The sequence below is a fragment of the Microchirus variegatus genome (assembly GCF_963457635.1).
Source record: "Microchirus variegatus genome assembly, chromosome: 8".
Lineage (NCBI taxonomy): Eukaryota > Metazoa > Chordata > Actinopteri > Pleuronectiformes > Soleidae > Microchirus > Microchirus variegatus.
The window spans coordinates 30,588,650-30,608,414 of record NC_139809.1 but is presented as its reverse complement, the minus strand read 5'-3'; the positions used below and the strand labels follow the sequence as shown (position 1 = coordinate 30,608,414).

Here is a 19,765-nt window from a genome sequence, read left to right as displayed (position 1 = left end):
CCTATGACTTCGCCGTATGTTGATTTCCACCGAATTTCCCGAAACTTGGTGGGAAGATGTTCTAGACCAAGACGAACAAAAAAGTCAATGGTAACCATGGCCTCAACTCAACAGGAAGTCAGCCATTCTGAATTTTGGCGGCCATTTTGGGGAGTTGCACCTTACACAAATGAGTGAATCCGCCACGTCCAGGCCACAAAACAGGAAGTGCCCTTTGACTTCGCCGTACGTTGAGTTTCACAGAATTTCCCGAAACTTGGTGGGAAGATGTTTTAGAACAAGACTAACAAAAAAGTCGACCGTAACCATGGCCTCAACTCAACAGGAAGTCGGCCTTTTTGAATTTCTGCGTCCATTTTGGCCATTTGCAACCTACGTATATGAGTTACGTAAAATCAAAGCCGAAAAGGTTGGGGAAAAGTTTCGCGGATTCCCAAGTCCGGTCAGGGAACTACTGCATTTTAATTACTTACCCGTATGCTGCGTCCTCCATCGACCTGTTCGAGGGAGCATTTGTGTGTATGCAGCAGCAGCAGCAGCAGCAGTGGGGGCGGGGCAACACAAGAACCCATTTAAAACTCCTGAATTACCTTCTTTTTTGCAAAATCATTCCCTTCCAAAAACCTTTCATGGACACTCAATCTCCAACATGGAAATGAGCCATTTGTTGTCACCATGGTAACCAATCAGCGAGGATGAAGAGCTTTTGCTGTGATGACTGTGTGTGTGTGTGTAGAATGGGCTATTTGTGTTTTGGACTGCAAACACACACATTGATGCTGCGTTTTCATAGTTTCTTAGCAACTTTGAGAGTTATGATTTCAAAAAACTTTTTGTGTAAATCTCTACGAGCTCTGCGTGGATCTCAGCGCTTCACCTCCGTCTTCTTGGCAGATCCTCCTTAAGCTGCAACGGGTTCTTCTTCACTTTCATCCTCAGATGTTACTGAGGGGGTTAAATTCTGGCTTTACCCCTCGCAGAACATCTCCTAAAGTCGCCGCGGCTTTCCGTCATCGCTGAGCTTTCAGTGTGGGACGGTCGGTGAGATACTGAGGCCGGGGTTGAGTGTTTAAATAAAGCGTATAAATACGTTTTATACGCTTTAAAAACTCAAATTTGACCCCCTAAACGTGAAACGTGAAAACGGACGGAAATTGGCACGCACATCAGAACTGGCGAAAAATTTTGCAAATAATGGACTTGTGAAAAACCAATGCAAAATGGCGCAGTAGCGCCCCCACAGGTCAATCCCCTATGGAGCGGGCCGAAATTTAGTTGCGCCGAATGTCTTGAAATTTAGTTGGGTGTATTGTCCAGGCCGAGACGAACAAAAAATCCTCTTGACACCATGACCTCAACTCAACAGGAAGTCGGCCATCTTGGATTTGCCGTATTTCTTGGCATTTCACGAGTTTCGTAACTGAGCTCGCTAGCAGCCATCGGAACTTTGGTGAATTTGGATGGCTCGCCGCGAAACACTTTGCCATACGTTGACCGATCGGCGTGAAACTTCAGAGGTGACACGAGACCCCGTTCCCTGAACAGCGATGTCGGCCATCTTGGATGTGTTCTCCTCCCACAGTTTTGAGAAAACCCCCACATATCTTATATCGGAACGTGCGGTTTGATCGGGAATAGCCGGCTGTGACTTTTCTAAGCGTTTTGAGTAACCATGGCGACAAAAAACACGAAAAAGTACACAAATTTAGTGTTATACATATATATATAGTTTTGTTTTTCAGTTCAGTTTAGTTATAGTTAATTGATTTAGTCGTTTTTATGGCATTCAGAGAAAGCCTTGACTTGTAGACGCTGAAAAGGATGAAATAATGATCAAATCCTTTCATTTCATTCTTTAACCTTTAAAACCTGCAGGTAAATCAAGAGTAAAATGCTCTGTATTCCAGAATGAAGTTGTGGAAAAAAACGTTTTAGTTAGTTTTGCTTTTAAATTGTCGTTTCGATTTTGATTTCAGTTCATTAAATTACTTTTAAGCTGCTAGTTTTAGTCTTAGACTAAAACTAATACCAAGACTGATACAACAATACCATCGATATTAATTTGTCTCAAAGTTAACTGCAACAAAATCTGGAAAACAGAGCATAAAAACAATGAATCAGTGTTTTTAATGATACAGAAGAAGATAGTTTAAGACAAAGTAAAACAGGTAAGAGAGTCATTTTAAAACAATACATGAGCACTGAAACAATGAAGGTGCAATAAAATAACTGACGTTAGCTTTCAGAATTTATACATTTGCCTCATAATCAGTAGAAAATCAGTGGCTTCACTGTGTGATTTCAGCAATCATTACTCTGGACCTGCACGTGTCTAATATCCAGATAAAATGCCTCTCGTCCGTCTGATTTGAATATAAACAAACATTTAGCTCATTTGCATACTACCTTGTTGTCGGCGGCTTTATGCAAAACTGGGGAAAGTTTTGCATCTCGTTGTCGTTTCTGCTTGTTATTGTTGCTCTTTGTCTCGCTGCTGGACGTGACGCCGCCGGGACTCGTTAGGTGTCTTAGCGTTAGCGTTCAGGAGATTTTGTCTCTCGGGGCTCGTAGCTAACTTTACTCCAGAGAGTCGTATTCTGTAGCAGGGGGGAAAAAAATCACATTTACCTGCAATTTGGCACATTTTAGAAATGAAAGCGTTCACCTTAACGTCTACTCCCCCGTCCACTTTGAGACGGAGATTTTCTGACGGCGTTTTTTGAATGGGAATGAACTGTCACTGCTGCATATTTCTATAATTTTAGAGCATTTCTTCACATAGAAATTAACTTTTAATTCGGGTGTTGGGTCAAAAATATCGATTTGGTGATATATCGTCCGTCCTTGTGCAACACGATAATCGATACTCCATCGTTACTTCATGTCGCCTCATGGTGGCGCTGCTCAAATGAATGAGGGAAACGCAGCGGGATAACGGTGGAGAAAGCTACGCTACGAGATGCGTTCATCCACGCTCGATACATAGACTTTATGCACTTTGTTGAAATCCTGCACTTTTAACTTTTCACGTTAGCGCTTTGTTCTCCGCATTTAGACAAATATCGCGATGTATTGCTACGTGATTGTCCTTTAATGTATGGGTTATCGTAGAATCGTTGTTTTGTGATTAAGAGACCTTGAACGTTATGCACTACCGTTCAAACATTTATTTGGGGTCACTTAGACTGCAAAAGTGCAATCAGGTGCAATATAACACTATATTGCACCTGATCCTATGGGTCATTCGTTAATTTATTGCACTATTATCTTTACATCTTCTTTTACAAATTAATGAGGGAAACGCATTGAGAAAGCTACGCTAGGAGATGCATTCAACCACGCTCAACACGTAGACTTCATGCTCTACCTTGTCAATGAATAGAAAAATCATGCACTTTTAACTTTTCACGTTAGCGATTTGTTGTCTTCGGTGAGACGGATATCGCGTTGCATCGCTACGTGATTGTCCTGCAATATATTGGTTATCACAGAATCGCTGTGTCGCGATAAAGAGACTTTGAACCTTATACGCTACCGTTCAAATGTTTGGGGTCGCTTAGAGATGTCCTTATTTTTGAAGGAAAAGCTCTTTTTTTTTTTCAATGAATATAACATGGAGAAAGCTACGCTAGGAGATGCATTCAACCACACTCAGCACGTAGACTTCATGCACTACCTTGTCAATAAATAGAAAAATCCTGCACTTTTAACCTATCAAGCTAGCGCTTTGCTCTCTTCAGTGAGACGGGTATCGCGATGCATCGCTACGTTATTGTCCTGCAATATATTGGTTAGCGCATAATTTTTGCTGCCATGAACAAAGAAACCAGGCGTCTTGTAAACGAGGAAGTTCCCTAACGTACGTGGGAAAAGGAGGCGGAGTCCTCTGTTTTGTTACGATCTGCGGTTTCGCCATCGCCCGTACCCAAAGCGCGTGAACGTATCTGCCGTTTCTCGCCGTTTCCCCGCTCAGGTGAAGACATTTACGTCGGCTTGCGTGGGACGTGCGAAGAGCTGGACGTCCGCCTCGAACCGGACTCCCTGACGATGAACAGGACGTACGTCTCTCTGGCCAGCGCTCACAGAGTGTCTCTCACCAACCGCAGTGACGCTGTCCTCCAGTACCAGTGGACGTTATGGTCCAGCCAAGAGGAGGAGGACCTGCTTGTACTCAGGTAAGGGTTTGTATGCATGCAAGGCTCCTGAAACTTGGCATGGAGGTCACGTCTGGCAAAAATGCGATATTGGCATAGGTCCCGAACCTTTGCGTTGCTCAAGGGCTCGATAGCGCCCCCCCCTCCAAGGTGAAAACATAAGCAAAATTGGTTTTACCGAATTTCCTGAAACTTAGTAGGAAGATATTATAGACTTAGACGAACAGAAAAGTCAAACGTAACCATGGCCTTAATTCGACAGGAAGTCAGCCGTCAGCAGTCAGAAGTTTTGTCGTCCATTTTGGCAATTTGCAACCTACATAAATGAGCGAATTCGTCCGAGCGCATAGAAAATGGGCCAATTTGAACTGGACACATCAAAGATTAAATGTTGTTGAAAGGTTTGGTGGATTTTAAAACATTGTGGCCGTGGAAACCCTCGCCATTTTGGCAAATTTCGAACATTCGCCACAAAACAGGAAGTGCCCTATGACTTCGGCATACATTGAGTTCCACAGAATTTCCCGAAACTTGGTGGGAAGCCGTTATAGACCAAGACGAACAGAAAAGTCGACCGTAACCATGGCCTCAACTCAACAGGAAGTCAGCCATTTTGAATTTTGGTGTCCATTTTGCCCGATTGCACCCTATATAAATAAGCGTATTCGCCCGGGTGCTTAAAAAATGGGCCAATTTGTGCTGGACAAGTTATTCCAAGTTCCAAGTTATTTAACTAACAACCTGAAATTGTCAAATTAAAGAGAAAATGTATCGTCCATCCAAAACCATAGTCTATGTCGTGCAAGAGTTTCCTCTCTAACCCTTCTTGTTCACCTCCTTCTTTCTTGTCTTTTCCCCGCCCCTCTGTTCTCTACAGAGAGAGCTCAGTTTTCCAGAAATTGGCCGAGGAGGAGAGGGAACAGTTGTTCTCTCAGTATCAGTCTGACCCCGCAGCAACAATCCACCGCTTCCCACTTCTGGCCAGAGCTTTGCAAGATGGCAGAAGCCAGTCGTCGCAGGACCTCCTGACCCTGTCACATGACTGTGTGACTCTGGAGCCAGCGGTTTGTGTTTGCATGGTTTCGCATCTTTGATTCACTCTCCCTGTTCTTCCTCACTGAGAAAAAAAAAGAGGTGTTTGGAAGCACCGACGATGTTTTCTTAGTTGCAAGATTTTGTCTCTGTTGTTTCGACGTGAAATCAGCCTGACAGCAGGTGCACACACTTCCTGCCCAGGGACCTTCAGGCAGTCTGACCTGTTCTGACACTGCCATGATGTCTCCTCTGCTTAGCTCAGCCAGGTTCCCCAGACAGGACAGACGGAGGGAAAACCTTTCATCAAAAAAAAAAAAACCACACACACTCTCTCAGGAGTTAGCGTGTTGTAAGCTAAGCCTTCCTAAAGCGCCTGCACATTGTTTCCTGGAGTTGATTTATGTTTTATTACATCCCAGCACAAATACATCCAGAGACCCACTCTGACCCCTGCATAGGAAGAAATACATCTCTCAAATGGATCATTTCATGAATTTCAAAAAATCACCAAAGTTATTACTTAAGAGGTTTGCAAATATTTTCAACGGATCCTTGTTCAAGATGATGCCGACTATTATGATGGTAAATTTCAAGTCATTCTGAGATACTTTTTGTTTTTTTTGAAGAAAGTCAGCTCACTGTCAAAGTGCATCAGGGCAAATGGATCATTTTCTGAATTTCAAAAATTCATTACATCACAGTGAGCTGACTTTCTTCTCGAAAACAAAAAGTATCTCGGAATGACTTGAAATGTACCTTCATAATAGTCGGCATCACCCTGAACAAGGATCTGTTGAAAATATTTGCAAACCTCTTAAGGAATAATTTTAATGCATTTTTTAACAGGACATTTCTCAGTGACCCCAAACTTTTGAACGGTAGTGTTTATTTACACATTCTCTCATTGAAATAAATGCTGTTGTTGTTGTTTGTCTTGACAGAAAGGAGAAATATGGCCCAGAATGACTCAAACCTTCACTGTTATCTTCAAACCAAAGGAGGCCGAGCTTTACCAGCAAACCGTCTACTGTGATGTCACAGGTCAGTGTCTCGCGCTAATTAGCATTTCCTTTTTGTGTGTTAGCACACTGGAGAAGTTATTTACCTTTCCCGTTCCCTTTTGCCATTATAGGTACCTCTCCCTTGGGAGAGGTACGTCTGTGTCGCTAGCAAACTCCGCTAACAAACCGATATAGTGTCTGCAGATGTCGGACCGCGGACGTGTTGTGGGGCCCTTCTTTATCAGCAATTTCATAGCAACCTCGTAAGGGTTTGTTTGTGGAGTGAAAGTCAAAACTACTTTCTTTAGTTTGTTCTTCCAACACTTTGGAATAGATTGTTTGAACAACGTCAGGCCAACTGCACTGCTGTGCTCTGCTGTAAATCACTATCCCCCAGGATCCACACACGAGTCTGGCTGCTCATTTGTTAGCCAAATACAGTTTGCTACTTGCAAACCATGTCTGTCTGTCTGGAGTTATAGCTCTTTTTTTATGTTGTCCTCTCCTACCAGAATCAACCGTGCATGAAACACAGATTACGACAGATTACGCTTTAAACGCAGCGATGACTCATTCGTGCGACTTCACCTCATTTTCATTTGTCCAGTCATCGATGCCATGAATATTCACGCCGCCCGTCCGGGTGCGAGTAAAAGGTTGTTGGAAGATTTGCATGTGGCCTTCTCCTGCTGCAGTGTCTTCTGAGCCCCGGACGCCAGGATTTACATCGATTTCCATGTGTTCTCGGGGCAGTTGACGGCCTGAGCGGTCGGAAATCGATGAGGAGCAGAGAGTGAGCGAGAGAGAGAGAGAGCGCCTCGCTGTGTTGAGCACTTTTTAAGCTTATTTAGCAAAACTGGAAGATGTTTCAGTGAATACGGTTTGATTCACAAAGCTCAACATTTACACTACCAAAAAGTTCTGACTTTAAAACTCAGAATTATGACTTTATTCTCAGAATTTGATTTTAAAACTCAGAATTATGACTTTAAAATTCAGAATTATGACTTTAAACTCAGAATGCTGACTTTATTCTCAGATTTCTGACTTTATTCTCAGATTTCTGACTTTATTCTCAGAATTATGACTTTAAACTCAGAATTAAGACTTTAAAACTTAGAATTATGACTTTAAACTCAGAATTTCTGACTTTAAACCTCAGATTTCTGACTTTATTCTCACAATTCTGACTTTAAACTCAGAATTCTGACTTTATAGTCTACTTTAAAACTCAGAATTCTGACTTTATTCTGACTTTATTCTCAGAATTCTGACTTTAAAGTCTAATTTAAAACTCAGAATTCTGACTTTATTTTGACTTTATTCTCACAATTCTGACTTTATTCTCACAATTTCTGACTTTAAACCTCAGATTTCTGACTTTTTTCTTACAATTCTGACTTTAAAACTCAGAATTATGACTTTATTCTCACAATTCTGACTTTAAACTCAGAATTCTGACTTTATTTTGACTTTATTCTCACAATTCTGACTTGAAACTCAGATTTCTGACTTTATTCTGACTTTATTCTGACTTAATTCTCAGAATTCTGACTTTATTCTCAGAATTTATGACTTTATAACTCAGATTTCTGACTTTATTCTCACAATTATGACTTTAAACTCAGAATTCTGACTTTATTCTCAGTTTTCAGATTCTGAGAATAAAGTCAGCACAGCTGAAAACAGTTTTGCTGGTTCTTTGACAAAAGGGCAAAATGATTATTTTGAATAAAAATCATTATTTCTAATCTTGACAATGTCTTGATTATATTTTCTATTCATTTTGCAACTCTTTTGATGAATAAAAGTCTGACTTTTAATGGAAAACACCCAAAAAAATTGAGCCCAAACTTTTGAACGGTAAACTTTGGGTTGAAATAGATGCTAAAATCTTGTGTTTATAATAGAGCTGAACAACTGTGTTAAGTGATCCATTCTTTCACAATTAAAGCCTTCACTATATTTAGGTGGTCGGGCACCTTACGTTGCTGAATCCAGACCCGGGGAAGTTTATTTTTGTTGTCTCTGTGTCTTCTCTGACCTTGTAATGAATATTATTTCCTGTGTCTCGTCCACCTTCAGGCCGTCAGTCGCGGTTACCTCTCAAACTCCGGGGCGAGGGCGCCGGACCGAAACTGCAGCTCGACTATAATCTGATGAACATGAAAAGTGTATTTGTTGGCGACACAAACTGTTACGAGGTAAGAGTGTTGGGAGAGTGCAGTGGAGGTTGTTGTGGCGCTCTCTTCCTTTATTATTGTATTGAGTTGTTAGCGTCTGGCTCAATATTAGCAACAATATTAGCTGTTACAGAAATGTAAAAACACACAAATGTCACAAATGTCATTGGCTCTTGTTATAAAATGGTCATAATTCGAAGATGGGAATATGTTGTAGCTTAGGATGAATAAAAAAGTCGACCGTAACCATGGCCTCAACTCAACAGGAAGTCAGCCATTTTTAATTTTGGCATCTATTTTGGCGATTTGCACCCTACATAAATAAGCGAACGCGCAAATTTGTACTAGACACACCGAATGTTGTTAAAAGTTTTGGCAGATTTTAAAACGGGTTGACCAAAGCAACCCTCTCCATTTTGGCGAATTTCAAACATTCGCCACGAAACAGGAAGTGCCGTAAGACTTCGGCATACATCGAGTTCCACAGAATTTCCCGAAACTTGGTGGGAAGATGTTATAGACCAAGGCAAACAAAAAAGTCAAACGTAACCATGGCCTCAACTCAACAGGAAGTCTGCCATTTTGAATTTTTGTGTCCATTTTGGCGATTTGCACCCTACATAAATGAGCGAACTCGTCCAAACACGATTGTTGTACTGACATAAAAAACACAAATTTTTACTAGATGAAATGTTCTGGAAAGCATTGGCCAATTTTTAAAACGGTGTGGCCACGGCAACCCTCGCCGTTTTGGCGAATTTTTGAGCATTCGCCACAAAACAGAAAGTGCCGTATGACTTCGGCATACATCGAGTTCCACAGAATTTCCCAAAACTTGGTGGGAAGGTGTTATAGACCAAGACGAAGAAAAAAGTCAACCGTAACCATGGCCTCAACTCAACAGGAAGTCAGTCATTTTGAATTTTTGCGTCCATTTTGGCCATTTGCGAAATGCCACTAAAATAAAACAAATGTGTCACCAATGGTTCTTGTCATAATTTGTCATAATTCATAAATTGTCACTGATATCCTGTCGAGACTCACTTTTACAGCTGGAGGAAAAAACTTTATTGCTGTGCCCAGTGCAGTGCAAAAGCAACGCGATATGAGAGTATTTAGGCACTTAGCAGTTATTGATATGATCACAGAGGGGTTCAGGGACGCTGAGGTTCTGAAAGATGAGGACGCTCCGTTTGACCTGGCACTGATACGGAGGTGAACACAGTGGAGGAGAGTCGCAGTACATCTGAAATAACAGCTGACTGCGAGGGAAAAGAGAGGAGAGGCAGTATCCAAGTTTGGTCGCCGACGTGGAATGAAGCTGATTGCAATCGTGAAGGAAATCCGAAATACGAAAAGGCAAGAGGACAAATGTTCGATAGTAGCGTATTTTTCATCAGCCGAACTCCCTCACCTCTCCAATTTCTTCCAGAATCTCCAACAGTTAGAAGGCGAAATGCCTAAAATCTCAAGATTTAACAGTAGAGTCTCAGAATTCTGACTTTATTCTCAGAATTCAGACTTTATTCTCAGAATTCAGACTTTATTCTCACAATTCAGACTTTATTCTCACAATTCAGACTTTATTCTCACAATTCTGACTTTATTCTCAGAATTTCTGACTTTAAAACTTAGATTTCTTACTTTACTCTCAGAAATCTGACTTTAAAACTCAGAAATCTGACTTTAAACTCAGAAATCTGACTTTAAAAACTCAGAATTTCTGACTTTAAAACTCAGATTTCTGACTTTAAAACTCAGACTTTTTTACGACTTTAAATTCAGAAATTTGACTTTTTTACGACTTGAAACTCAGAAATCTGCCTTTTTTTTACGACTTGAAACTCAGAAATCGGACTTTAAAACTCAGATTTCTGACTTTATTCTCAGAATTCTGACTTTTTCACGACTAAACTCAGAAATCTGACTTTTTTACGACTTGAAACTCAGAATTTCTGACTTTAAAACTCAGATTTCTGACTTTATTCTCAGATTTTTTACTTTATTCTCAGATTTTTTACTTCATTCTCAGAATTCTAACTTTATTCTGACTTTAAACTCAGTCGGAATAAATGCTGACTTTAAAACTCAGAATTCTGACTTTAAACTCAGAATTTCAGATTCTGAGAATAAAGTGAGCACAGCTGAAAACAGTTTTGCTGGTTCTTTGACAAAAGGGCAAAATGATTATTTTGAATAAAAATCATTATTTCCAATCTTGTCAATGTTTTGACTATATTTTCTATTCATTTTGACGAATAAAAGTCTGACTTTTAAAAATTGAGCCCAAACTTTTGAACGGTAAAACTTTGGGTTGAAATAGATGCCAAAATGCTGTACTTATAACAGAGCTGAACAGCTATTCTTTCACAATTAAAGCCTCCACTATATCTAAGTGGTCAGGGACCTGACGTTGCTGAATCCAGACCCGGGGGAAGTTTATTTATGTTCTGCGAAAACAACAAAGTTTCATGTAGCCGTGCAGTGATGACTCCGCCCACGTCGAGTAGGCACTATTTTCGTCGTGGAAAAACCAACCTAAACCGTGCTGAGGCGAGGCGAGCTGGGACCGTAGGTGGAAAAAGGGGCTTTAGCGTGTAGCCTGTTAGCATCTAAACGCGAACGTAAACGAGCTTCTTTCGATGCAAAAAGTTCCCTGTGAATTATGTCCTTTCTTTCTTTCTTTCTTCAGGTACTGGTGTCAAACAAAAGCCCGATAGACGCCCGTTTCCAGCTGTCGAGCTGCCCCGACACCACATTCGGCCGGTGTTTCTCCTTCAGCCCGGCGTCCGGTGTCATTCCCGCTGAAGCCAGTCAGACTGTGAGAGTCACCTTCCTCAGCAGCGTCCTGGGGAAGTTCTCTGAGGACTTACTGTTATCTGTGCAGGGACGACCAGAACCTCTCACCCTGACCTTCAGGTGAAGCGCTGATCAATGAGATCAAGGGTGAATTCCAATTCCTTGCTTAACCCTCAATCTCAAAAATGTGCTCCCTCTAGTCCAAGTGCTGTCCCGATTCTCATAAATATTAAGTTGAGGGCCAAGTTTAAGGTCTGCATCGCCCTCAATATTGAGATTTTCCGAGACCACCCTTGGGAGCAAGGGCTACCCAGAATGCATTGCGTGTTTTCACATAACAAAGACGGCGCCGAAAGCAGCGAAACGAGTACGCTACAAATGAAGTATTTTCTTTGTTAATAGAGATATAAAAATGATGAAAACCATTGTATTATCTCAGTTTAGGCCCATATTATGGATTACTGACGTCATTGTCACTTTTTTGGAGTTGACAGACTGGACGCAGCTTTCTCGGTTATTCTGCCCCCTACAGTCTGAAGACGTATCTGCATTTAAGGGGTTTCCCATTTCTAAGTGACAAAATAACCCTCAACACTTGGTTTTGAGGGCCAGTTAGGATTGAGGGTTAAGATAGGAATTGGAATTGGCCCCAATACCTTGGGGATTTGGGTCACAATAGTTTGCCGTTCTTTAAAAGAAGTCATTACCGTGTGCTGCGTTCTCTTTCAGGGGTTGCGTTGTCGGTCCCACGTTCCACTTCAACGTTTTAGAGCTCGACTTTGGCGACGTGGCCTTTGGTGGGTTTGAATTGAATTTCCTGCACTTATTCATTCATTTACACATTTACTACTTCCTCATTTTCGCCGTCTCCGTTTGCAGGTTTCCCACAAACGCTGACGTTCACGTTGTTCAACACCTCCTTTGTGCCGATGAACTTTTCCCTGCGCGTCCTGGAAGATGGGCTGGGGTCGCGGAGCGTCACCGGTGCCAAACAGGCGTCCGAGGCGTCCAGGAAGGACTGGCGAGGCTGCGCCGCTCCAGACCCTCACGATCGGCCCGTGGAGTTCTCCATCAACCCTGCTGTGGACTCTGTGCGTGCCATGTCAGATGTCACTATTAAGGTAAATTAATTTACTAACTTATTTTAGATAATTAGGGCCCGAGCCACGAATGGTAGGGAACATCGAGGAACATATTATTATTCTATCCCAGGCTTTGCGGTAATTTTTGAGGAGGTTAACGTGCATAAAAACTCCTGAAACTTGGCATGTAGGTCAAGTCCGGCAAAAATGTGATATTGGCATAGGTCCCGAACCACACCGTGCATTGCGCAAGGGATCTATAGCGCCCCCTAAGGTGAAAACATAAGAAAAAAAATTTTCACCAAATTTCCCGAAACTTTGTGGGAAGATGTTATAGACCAAGACGAACAAAAAAGTCGACAGTAACCATGGCCTCAACTGAACAGGAAGTCAGCCATTTTGAATTTTGGTGTCCATTTTGGCCATTTGCACCCTACCAAAATTGTGCCAATTTGTACTCGACACAATGTTGTTGAAAGTTTAAAATTTGTACTAGACACATCAAAGATGAAATGTTGTTGAAAAGTCTGGCAGATTTAAATATGGCGTTTTGGCTAATTTCGAATATTCGCCACAAAACAGGAAGTGCCCTATAACTTAGGCATACATTGAGTTCCACAGAATTTCCCGAAACTTGGTGGGAAGATGTTATAGACCAAGACAAAGAAAAAAGTCGACCGTGACCATGGCCTCAACTCAACAGGAAGTCAGCCATTTTGAATTTTGGCTGGGTTTTTTTGCGATTTGGTCGTGCACAGCAAAACACATTTACTTAACAGGGTTGACCTCAGGCTCTTGCACTAGAAGAGACAAACGTGATGGCTCATAAACTCTGGGTTCCCCAGGAGCAGAAATACAACAACTGTGTCAAAAGAGTACTTTTTTGCTCAGCTATGTTTATAAAGTTTGTGAAAATTAAATAAATATGTCATTTCAACAGATTGCCTGTAGGTTGTGCTGAAAAAAAGGATATAAAACTGAATTCTCTGTGTGTTCTAAGGCTTAACCAGAATAATAGTGGCAGTTGATGTTGACCTTGTGTTTTGAAGGTGACCCTGTGCTCCAACACGGTCAAGACTTACAGGCTGGCGATGGTGGTGGATGTGGAAGGTGTCGGCGAGGAGATCAGGACTCTGCCGATCAACGCCAGGTCAGGACAGTCACTCCTTCACATGTGTTAACATGTGCTCACACACACATCGGTTGAAGTTGATTCTCCCCTCCTCACTGCTATGACAGGTGTGTTGTTCCTGAGATAGCGGTGGAGACTCCAGTGTTGGAGTTTGACCGGTGTTTCCTCGATTACCCCTGTGAGCAGCATGTGCAGCTGAGCAACCGCAGCAGTCTGCCTGCCTGCTATGGCCTGCTTGACCAGGTTAAGTAGAAAATAAGGCCGCTGAAATAATGTTAACCTCTCGAAAGTAAAATCTGTCAGAGTTAAGATTGCCAAATAATGAGCTATGTATCCAGTGCAACCCATAAAAGTAATCGCAGGTCCTATCCTGTAACTTACGTTTTTATTTAGCCTCAAAATCACTTGATTTCATTCAAGAGGCTAATATTTGGCAGATTATACCTCACTTATTCTGTTTTACTTGTTGGAATACACTTAAATTTGTCAGTACAACCCATAAAATGTACATTCGTACTTACCAAAAAGTGATCGCAATATTCTTTCTGCCCTAAAACCACTCGATTTCACTCATGAGGCTAATATTTGGCAGATTATACCTCACCTATTCCTTTGTACTTGTTGTAATAGACTTAAAATGTACATTCCCACTTGCCAAATAGTGATCCCAGCTCCTACCTTGTAACGTAAAGCTTTTATTTTGCCTCAAAATCACTTGATTCAATTCAAGAGGCTAATACCTGACATATTATACCTCATCCCAGTCCTTTGTACTTGTTGGAATACACTTAAAGGGCCAGTGCAACCCATAAAATGTAGATTCCCACTTGCCAAAAAGTGATCACAGCTTCTACCTTGTAACCTAAATATTTTTTCTGCCCTAAAACCACTCGATTTCAATCATGAGGTTAATATTTGGCAGATTATACCTCACCTATTACTTTGTATTTGTTTAAATAACTTTAAATATATCAGTACAACCCATAAAATGTACATTCCCACTTGCCAAAAAGTGATCGCAGCTCCTAGCTTGTAACCTAAATATTTCTTCTGCCCTAAAACCATTCGATTTCATTCAAGAGGCTAATATTTGGCAGATTATACCTCACTTATTCCGTTTTACTTGTTGGAATACACTTACAATGTATATTCCCACTTGCCAAAAAGTGATAGCAGCTATTACATTGGAACAAAGTTTTTATTTTGCCTCAAAATCACTTGATTTAATTCAAGAGGCGAATATTTGACATATTATACCTCATCCCAGTCCTTTGTACGTGTTGGAATACACTTTAAGGGCCAGTACAACCCATAAAATGTAGATTCCCACTTGCCAAAAAGTGATCGCAGCTCTTACCTTGTAACCCAAACATTTTTTTCTGCCCTAAAATCACTCGATTTCAATCATGAGGCTAATATTTGGCAGATTATACCTCACCTATTCCTTTGTATTTGTTTAAATAACGTTAAATATATCAGTACAACCCATAAAATGTACATTCCCACTTGCCAAAAAGTGATCACAGCTCCTAGCTTGTAACCTAAATATTTCTTCTGCCCTAAAACCACTCGATTTCATTCAAGAGGCTAATATTTGGCAGATTATACCTCACTTATTCCGTTTTACTTGTTGGAATACACTTACAATGTATATTCCCACTTGCCAAAAAGTGATCCAGCTCCTACCTTGTAACCTGAAAAAAAAGTCTGGCCTAAAACCACTTGATTTCAATCATGAAGCTAATATTTGGTAGATTGTACCTCACTTATTCCTTTTCACTTGTTTAAATAACGTTAAATGTGTCGGTACAACCCATAAAATGTACATTCCCACTTGCCAAAAAGTGATCACAGCTCCTAGCTTCTAACCTGAAAAAAAATTCTGGCCTAAAACCACTCGATTTCAATCATGAGGCTAATATTTGGCAGATTATACCTCGCCTATTCCTTTGTATCTGTTTAAATAACTTCAAATATGTCAGTAAAAGTGTTAAAACTTGTTTATTGATCATTTATAAAGTGTAAACTTTATTACAAACCATCTATGAATCCTCCCAGAAATCTGACCTATTAATCCAGTAGTTATTTAATGACACATTCTGTTTAATCCATAGAAAAAGTGTGTTATAAGTTAAGTTCTATGCAAGATGTTTCTTAGTGACTTCATCTTGTTTCACACTTGGCAAGAAAGCACATGTCCTGATTGGTGTAAGTATTGCTTTGATTTAAAACGCTAAAATGACATTAGCAGTAGTATTTATGACTGAATTAAATCTATTTTTTTGATATGAAATTGAATTAGGGTAAAAGTGCTGTAGCTACAAGACACTTCTGCCAACATGCTGCCAAGAAAAAGGAGCTACAGCTACGATGGCTCTAATTCAGATACGGTCATCTTACAACCTTTTAAACCTTGCACACAGCTGTTGGCGATCGTGCGGATGCACTTCCCCAGCGTTTGAAGCTGTTTTGAAGACACAATTCTCCAACAGTGAGACAAATGTTCCAGACCACACCATGACTCAGCATTTACATTGTCCATGTCATGTTCCTCAGGAGTACGAGGACTCTCCGTCGCTGCTCTTCGACTCGTCCTCGCCCAGAGGAGTGATTCCTCCTCACGCTTCGGAGCGGCTTCCCGTGACGCTGCTGGCCAAGGCCACGGGAAAACTGCGTCACGCGCTGCGCATCGCCGTGTTCGGCAGCGCCGAGCCTCCTCTGGTGAGTCAGAGTGTGCGACACGCGACACTCACAATATCTATACGTCTATAAGATGTTGGGGAGTCATATTTTAGTGCGGCATATATTCTTGAAATTAAAAACATCAATATTCGTTCCACCAGCTTGTCGATAAAGAGAATCTCACGAGTCAGGCCCAAATCAATACCATGTCCCACCCCTGGTGTGTGTGTGTGTTTGTGAGTACAATCCTTGTTCTCTTCTGTTGAAGGAGGTGGTTCTGTCCTGCACCGGTCAGGGTCCTCTGGTCCACGTCCACAGCCCACAGCTGGACTTTGGCAGAATCCCAGCGCTGACGGACGTTACCAGGACGCTGCAGCTGTCCAACCACTCGCCCATTCCCGCCTGCTTCACCACGAGCATGGTACAAGCAGCCGTCAACACAGATTCACCTCTCGACACGCAGATTGTAAGGCGAGGTGAGAGGAGGCAAAGCAAGACGAGATAAGGCAAAGCAAGACAAGACAAGGCAAAACAAGACAAGGTGTAAGGCAAAACAAGACAAGGTGTAAGGCAAAGGAAGACAAGGCAAAGCAAGACAAGATGAGGCAAAACAAGACAAGGTGTAAGGCAAAACAAGACAAGGCAAAACAAGACAAGGTGTAAGGCAAAGCAAGACAAGACAAGGCAAAACAAGACAAGGTGTAAGGCAAAACAAGACAAGACAAGACAAGACAAGGTGTGAGGCAAGACAAGACAAGGCAAAACAAGACAAGGTTTAAGGCAAAACAAGACAAGGCAAAGCAAGACAAGACAAGGCAAAGCAAGACAAGGCAAAACAAGACAAGGTGTAAGGCAAAGCAAGACAAGGTAAAACAAGACAAGGTGTAAGGCAAAGCAAGACAAGACAAGGTGTAAGGCAAAGCAAGACAAGGTGTAAGGCAAAGCAAGACGAGGCAAAGCAAGACAAGGCAAAACAAGACAAGGTGTAAGGCAAAACAAGACGAGGTGTGAGGCAAAGCAAGACAAGGTGTAAGGCAAAGCAAGACAAGGCAAGGCAAAACAAGACGAGGTATAAGGCAAAGCAAGACAAGGTGTAAGGAAAAGCAAGACGAGGTGTAAGGTGAAACAAGACAAGGTGTAAGGTGAAACAAGACAAGGTGTAAGGCAAAGGAAGACAAGGTGTGAGGAAAAGGAAGAGAATGTGTAGGGCAAAGCAGCAAGACAAGGTGTAAGGCAAAACAAGACAAGGCAAAGCAACACAAGGGTAAGGCAAAGCGAGGCAAAGGTAAGGCAAGGCAAGCTTATTTATATAACATTACACAGTATTACACAATATTCATACACAGGACAATTCAAAGTGCTTTACAAGGGCATACAAATACATTAAGAAAATAGAAAAGCAAGACATTACAGCAGTAAACCAAAATGTTTTTCAGGTTTAATTTAAATGAAAATTTATATAATTTTTTTTTTTTAAACAATGTTATTATTATTTTTTTATTTTTTTTCCGGGCTCTTTTTTCACAAGATTGTTGTTTATCATAAGATATCTTTTATTATTATTATTGTTATTTTTTATATATATATTTAAAAAAACAAGATTTTTCAGGGGGGTCTGTTTTAACAAGTTTTATTTTATTTTTCTTCAAAGATTTTTTTCAATTCATTTTCTTTATTACAAAATTGTATTTTTCGGGGTCTGTTTTGAAGAGATTTTGGTTAGTTCCTTTTCTACTCCCGTCCCCTGGAGCTTTAATGATTTAATGGACAAAGAGGTCATGTGACGTCGTCTTCACACTGACAGTTGAGCTCTCTCTCTCCTCCATGTCAGCTGATGACAGCTGTCATTCCAACAGCCTTTTAACTCTTTTGAGACAGTTTGAGATTGAATAGCTGTGTCCTACCTGTGTTTTTATATTCATGACTAAACTATTACACGCTGCAGGATCATGGCATCGTCAATCCATCACAGTCACTGTTTCTCCAGCCCCGTAAAAAGCCCTTCTCTCTCTCTGAGAGGTCTGATATCCACTGAGGGGTGAGGAGGAGGAGGAGGGAGGAACAAACTCACGCATTAATATTTCCAAATCTGGAAAAGACACGAGCAGACGTCAGGCAGGCGATCCCCCCCCTGGTGTAACTGCAGTGGTGTGACCCTGTCCTCTCCTCTGAGGCAGGAGTCGACCAGAGGAGTTTCTCGTCTGCACTCTCCAGCATCAATCGATGCAGATTCTCCTGGAATTACATTACAGTGAGCTCAGTAGTCTGGCAGAGAGCCACACACACACAAACACACACACACACACACACACACACACACACACACACACACACACACACACACACACACACACACACACACACACACACACACACACACACACACACACACAGGTACTGCCTAAGTTATCCATACTCGCTTGACTAATCAGCGTCAGTGGAAAAAACTAATTACACACCTTTTTTGGCTTATTTTAACGCATTAAAAGGGCCCGAAAATGATGCTTTTGTCCACTTTTCCAGAATTTATTGTCAATATCTGGCATTTATTTACAATTTACTGCATGTTTAATAATGTATTAACCATTTAGAATGAAGAAAAACCAAAAAGTTTTATTGAGCTGTACATGAACACCACATTTTTGCGCGTAACATTTGAAATTTGAAGTGCAGTGAAATTACCGTAATAACCATCAATAATTTGGCTGTGGCTTGGAATTTTAGCACAAACTCGCGTCGTGTAATTACGCTAACGCTTAAGTTCGCTTTGTGCGTCTTGCGATACGCTTGGTGTTTAAGGGTTGATTTTAAAAAAGTATGTATTGTCTGGATTTAAACATGTAAACAAATCTATTTTACGTTTTCGGTATAAAGTGTGTGCAAGAATAAGTGACATCTAGTGGTTAGACCCAGAACTCGCATGTCACTTTAAAGGCGAGGTCGAATGCAAACTCAAATTTACGTGATTTTTAGGCTGGCTTTACACGACAACTCTCCGGGTGAAACCAACAAAATATTTTATCAGCTGTGCCTTTCGCTTAGACGGCGATTTTGGGGCTTAAAAACGCAAAAAAAATGAACCCACCCTCCTGAGTCTAAAGGGTTGAAAACGCAAAATTGCGCTCTGAGCTGCTCGCGCTAGCTATCCTCCCGTACGTGTTTTGACGTCAGATCCATGTGCAGTTCAGACAAACAACAACAAACGGATCATAGCATTCACGTTGCCTTTAGCTGCTACTTCGCGCTACGAAAGAGAAGTAGAAGGAAGTTTCAAACGCTACTGCGCTTACAGTGCCACCTAGCCACCTGGCATGCATACTACATCAAATTTCACACAAATGGCATGCAGATTTCCACCCAAAGACGCTAAACGTCTAAACGCGGAATAAAAAGTGGGAACGCAACGCCACTTTGTGCGGTTTGTGTTCAGATCGTTGTCGTGTAAAGCTAGCCTCAGCTAACATGGTATTCTCTATAAAGCAAGGCCCTCGTTTAAAGCACATAAAAACACACTTATTTGAAAGTGTTTAATCACTTCTACAAACGTACATACGGCACGTATACACTCATGGTCTGCCAATAATACTGCGACTTTTGAAAATGATGATGTTATTTCTGTCTCGGGTGGAAACATGAGCTACGCTACTGCTCACAGCTACGCTACATTGATTGTGTGTGTGTGTGCGGTGTAATATTA

At 41.3% G+C, this 19,765-nt stretch overlaps 1 protein-coding gene across 1 annotated transcript in view; it reads left to right on the top strand.

Moving 5' to 3' along the window:
• Positions 1 to 19,765, top strand: part of hydin (HYDIN axonemal central pair apparatus protein) — a gene marked incomplete at both ends in the record, with an annotated part of 92,389 nt that overhangs the window by 13,743 nt on the left and 58,881 nt on the right. The window contains 11 exons of the mRNA XM_083894320.1: positions 3,974 to 4,175; positions 5,032 to 5,218; positions 6,131 to 6,230; positions 8,276 to 8,394; positions 11,066 to 11,292; positions 11,902 to 11,969; positions 12,052 to 12,293; positions 13,304 to 13,404; positions 13,494 to 13,629; positions 15,943 to 16,107; positions 16,337 to 16,489. Coding sequence (XP_083750446.1) covers positions 3,974 to 4,175; positions 5,032 to 5,218; positions 6,131 to 6,230; positions 8,276 to 8,394; positions 11,066 to 11,292; positions 11,902 to 11,969; positions 12,052 to 12,293; positions 13,304 to 13,404; positions 13,494 to 13,629; positions 15,943 to 16,107; positions 16,337 to 16,489 — 1,700 coding nt within the window. The remainder of the gene's footprint in view (positions 1 to 3,973; positions 4,176 to 5,031; positions 5,219 to 6,130; positions 6,231 to 8,275; positions 8,395 to 11,065; positions 11,293 to 11,901; positions 11,970 to 12,051; positions 12,294 to 13,303; positions 13,405 to 13,493; positions 13,630 to 15,942; positions 16,108 to 16,336; positions 16,490 to 19,765) is intronic.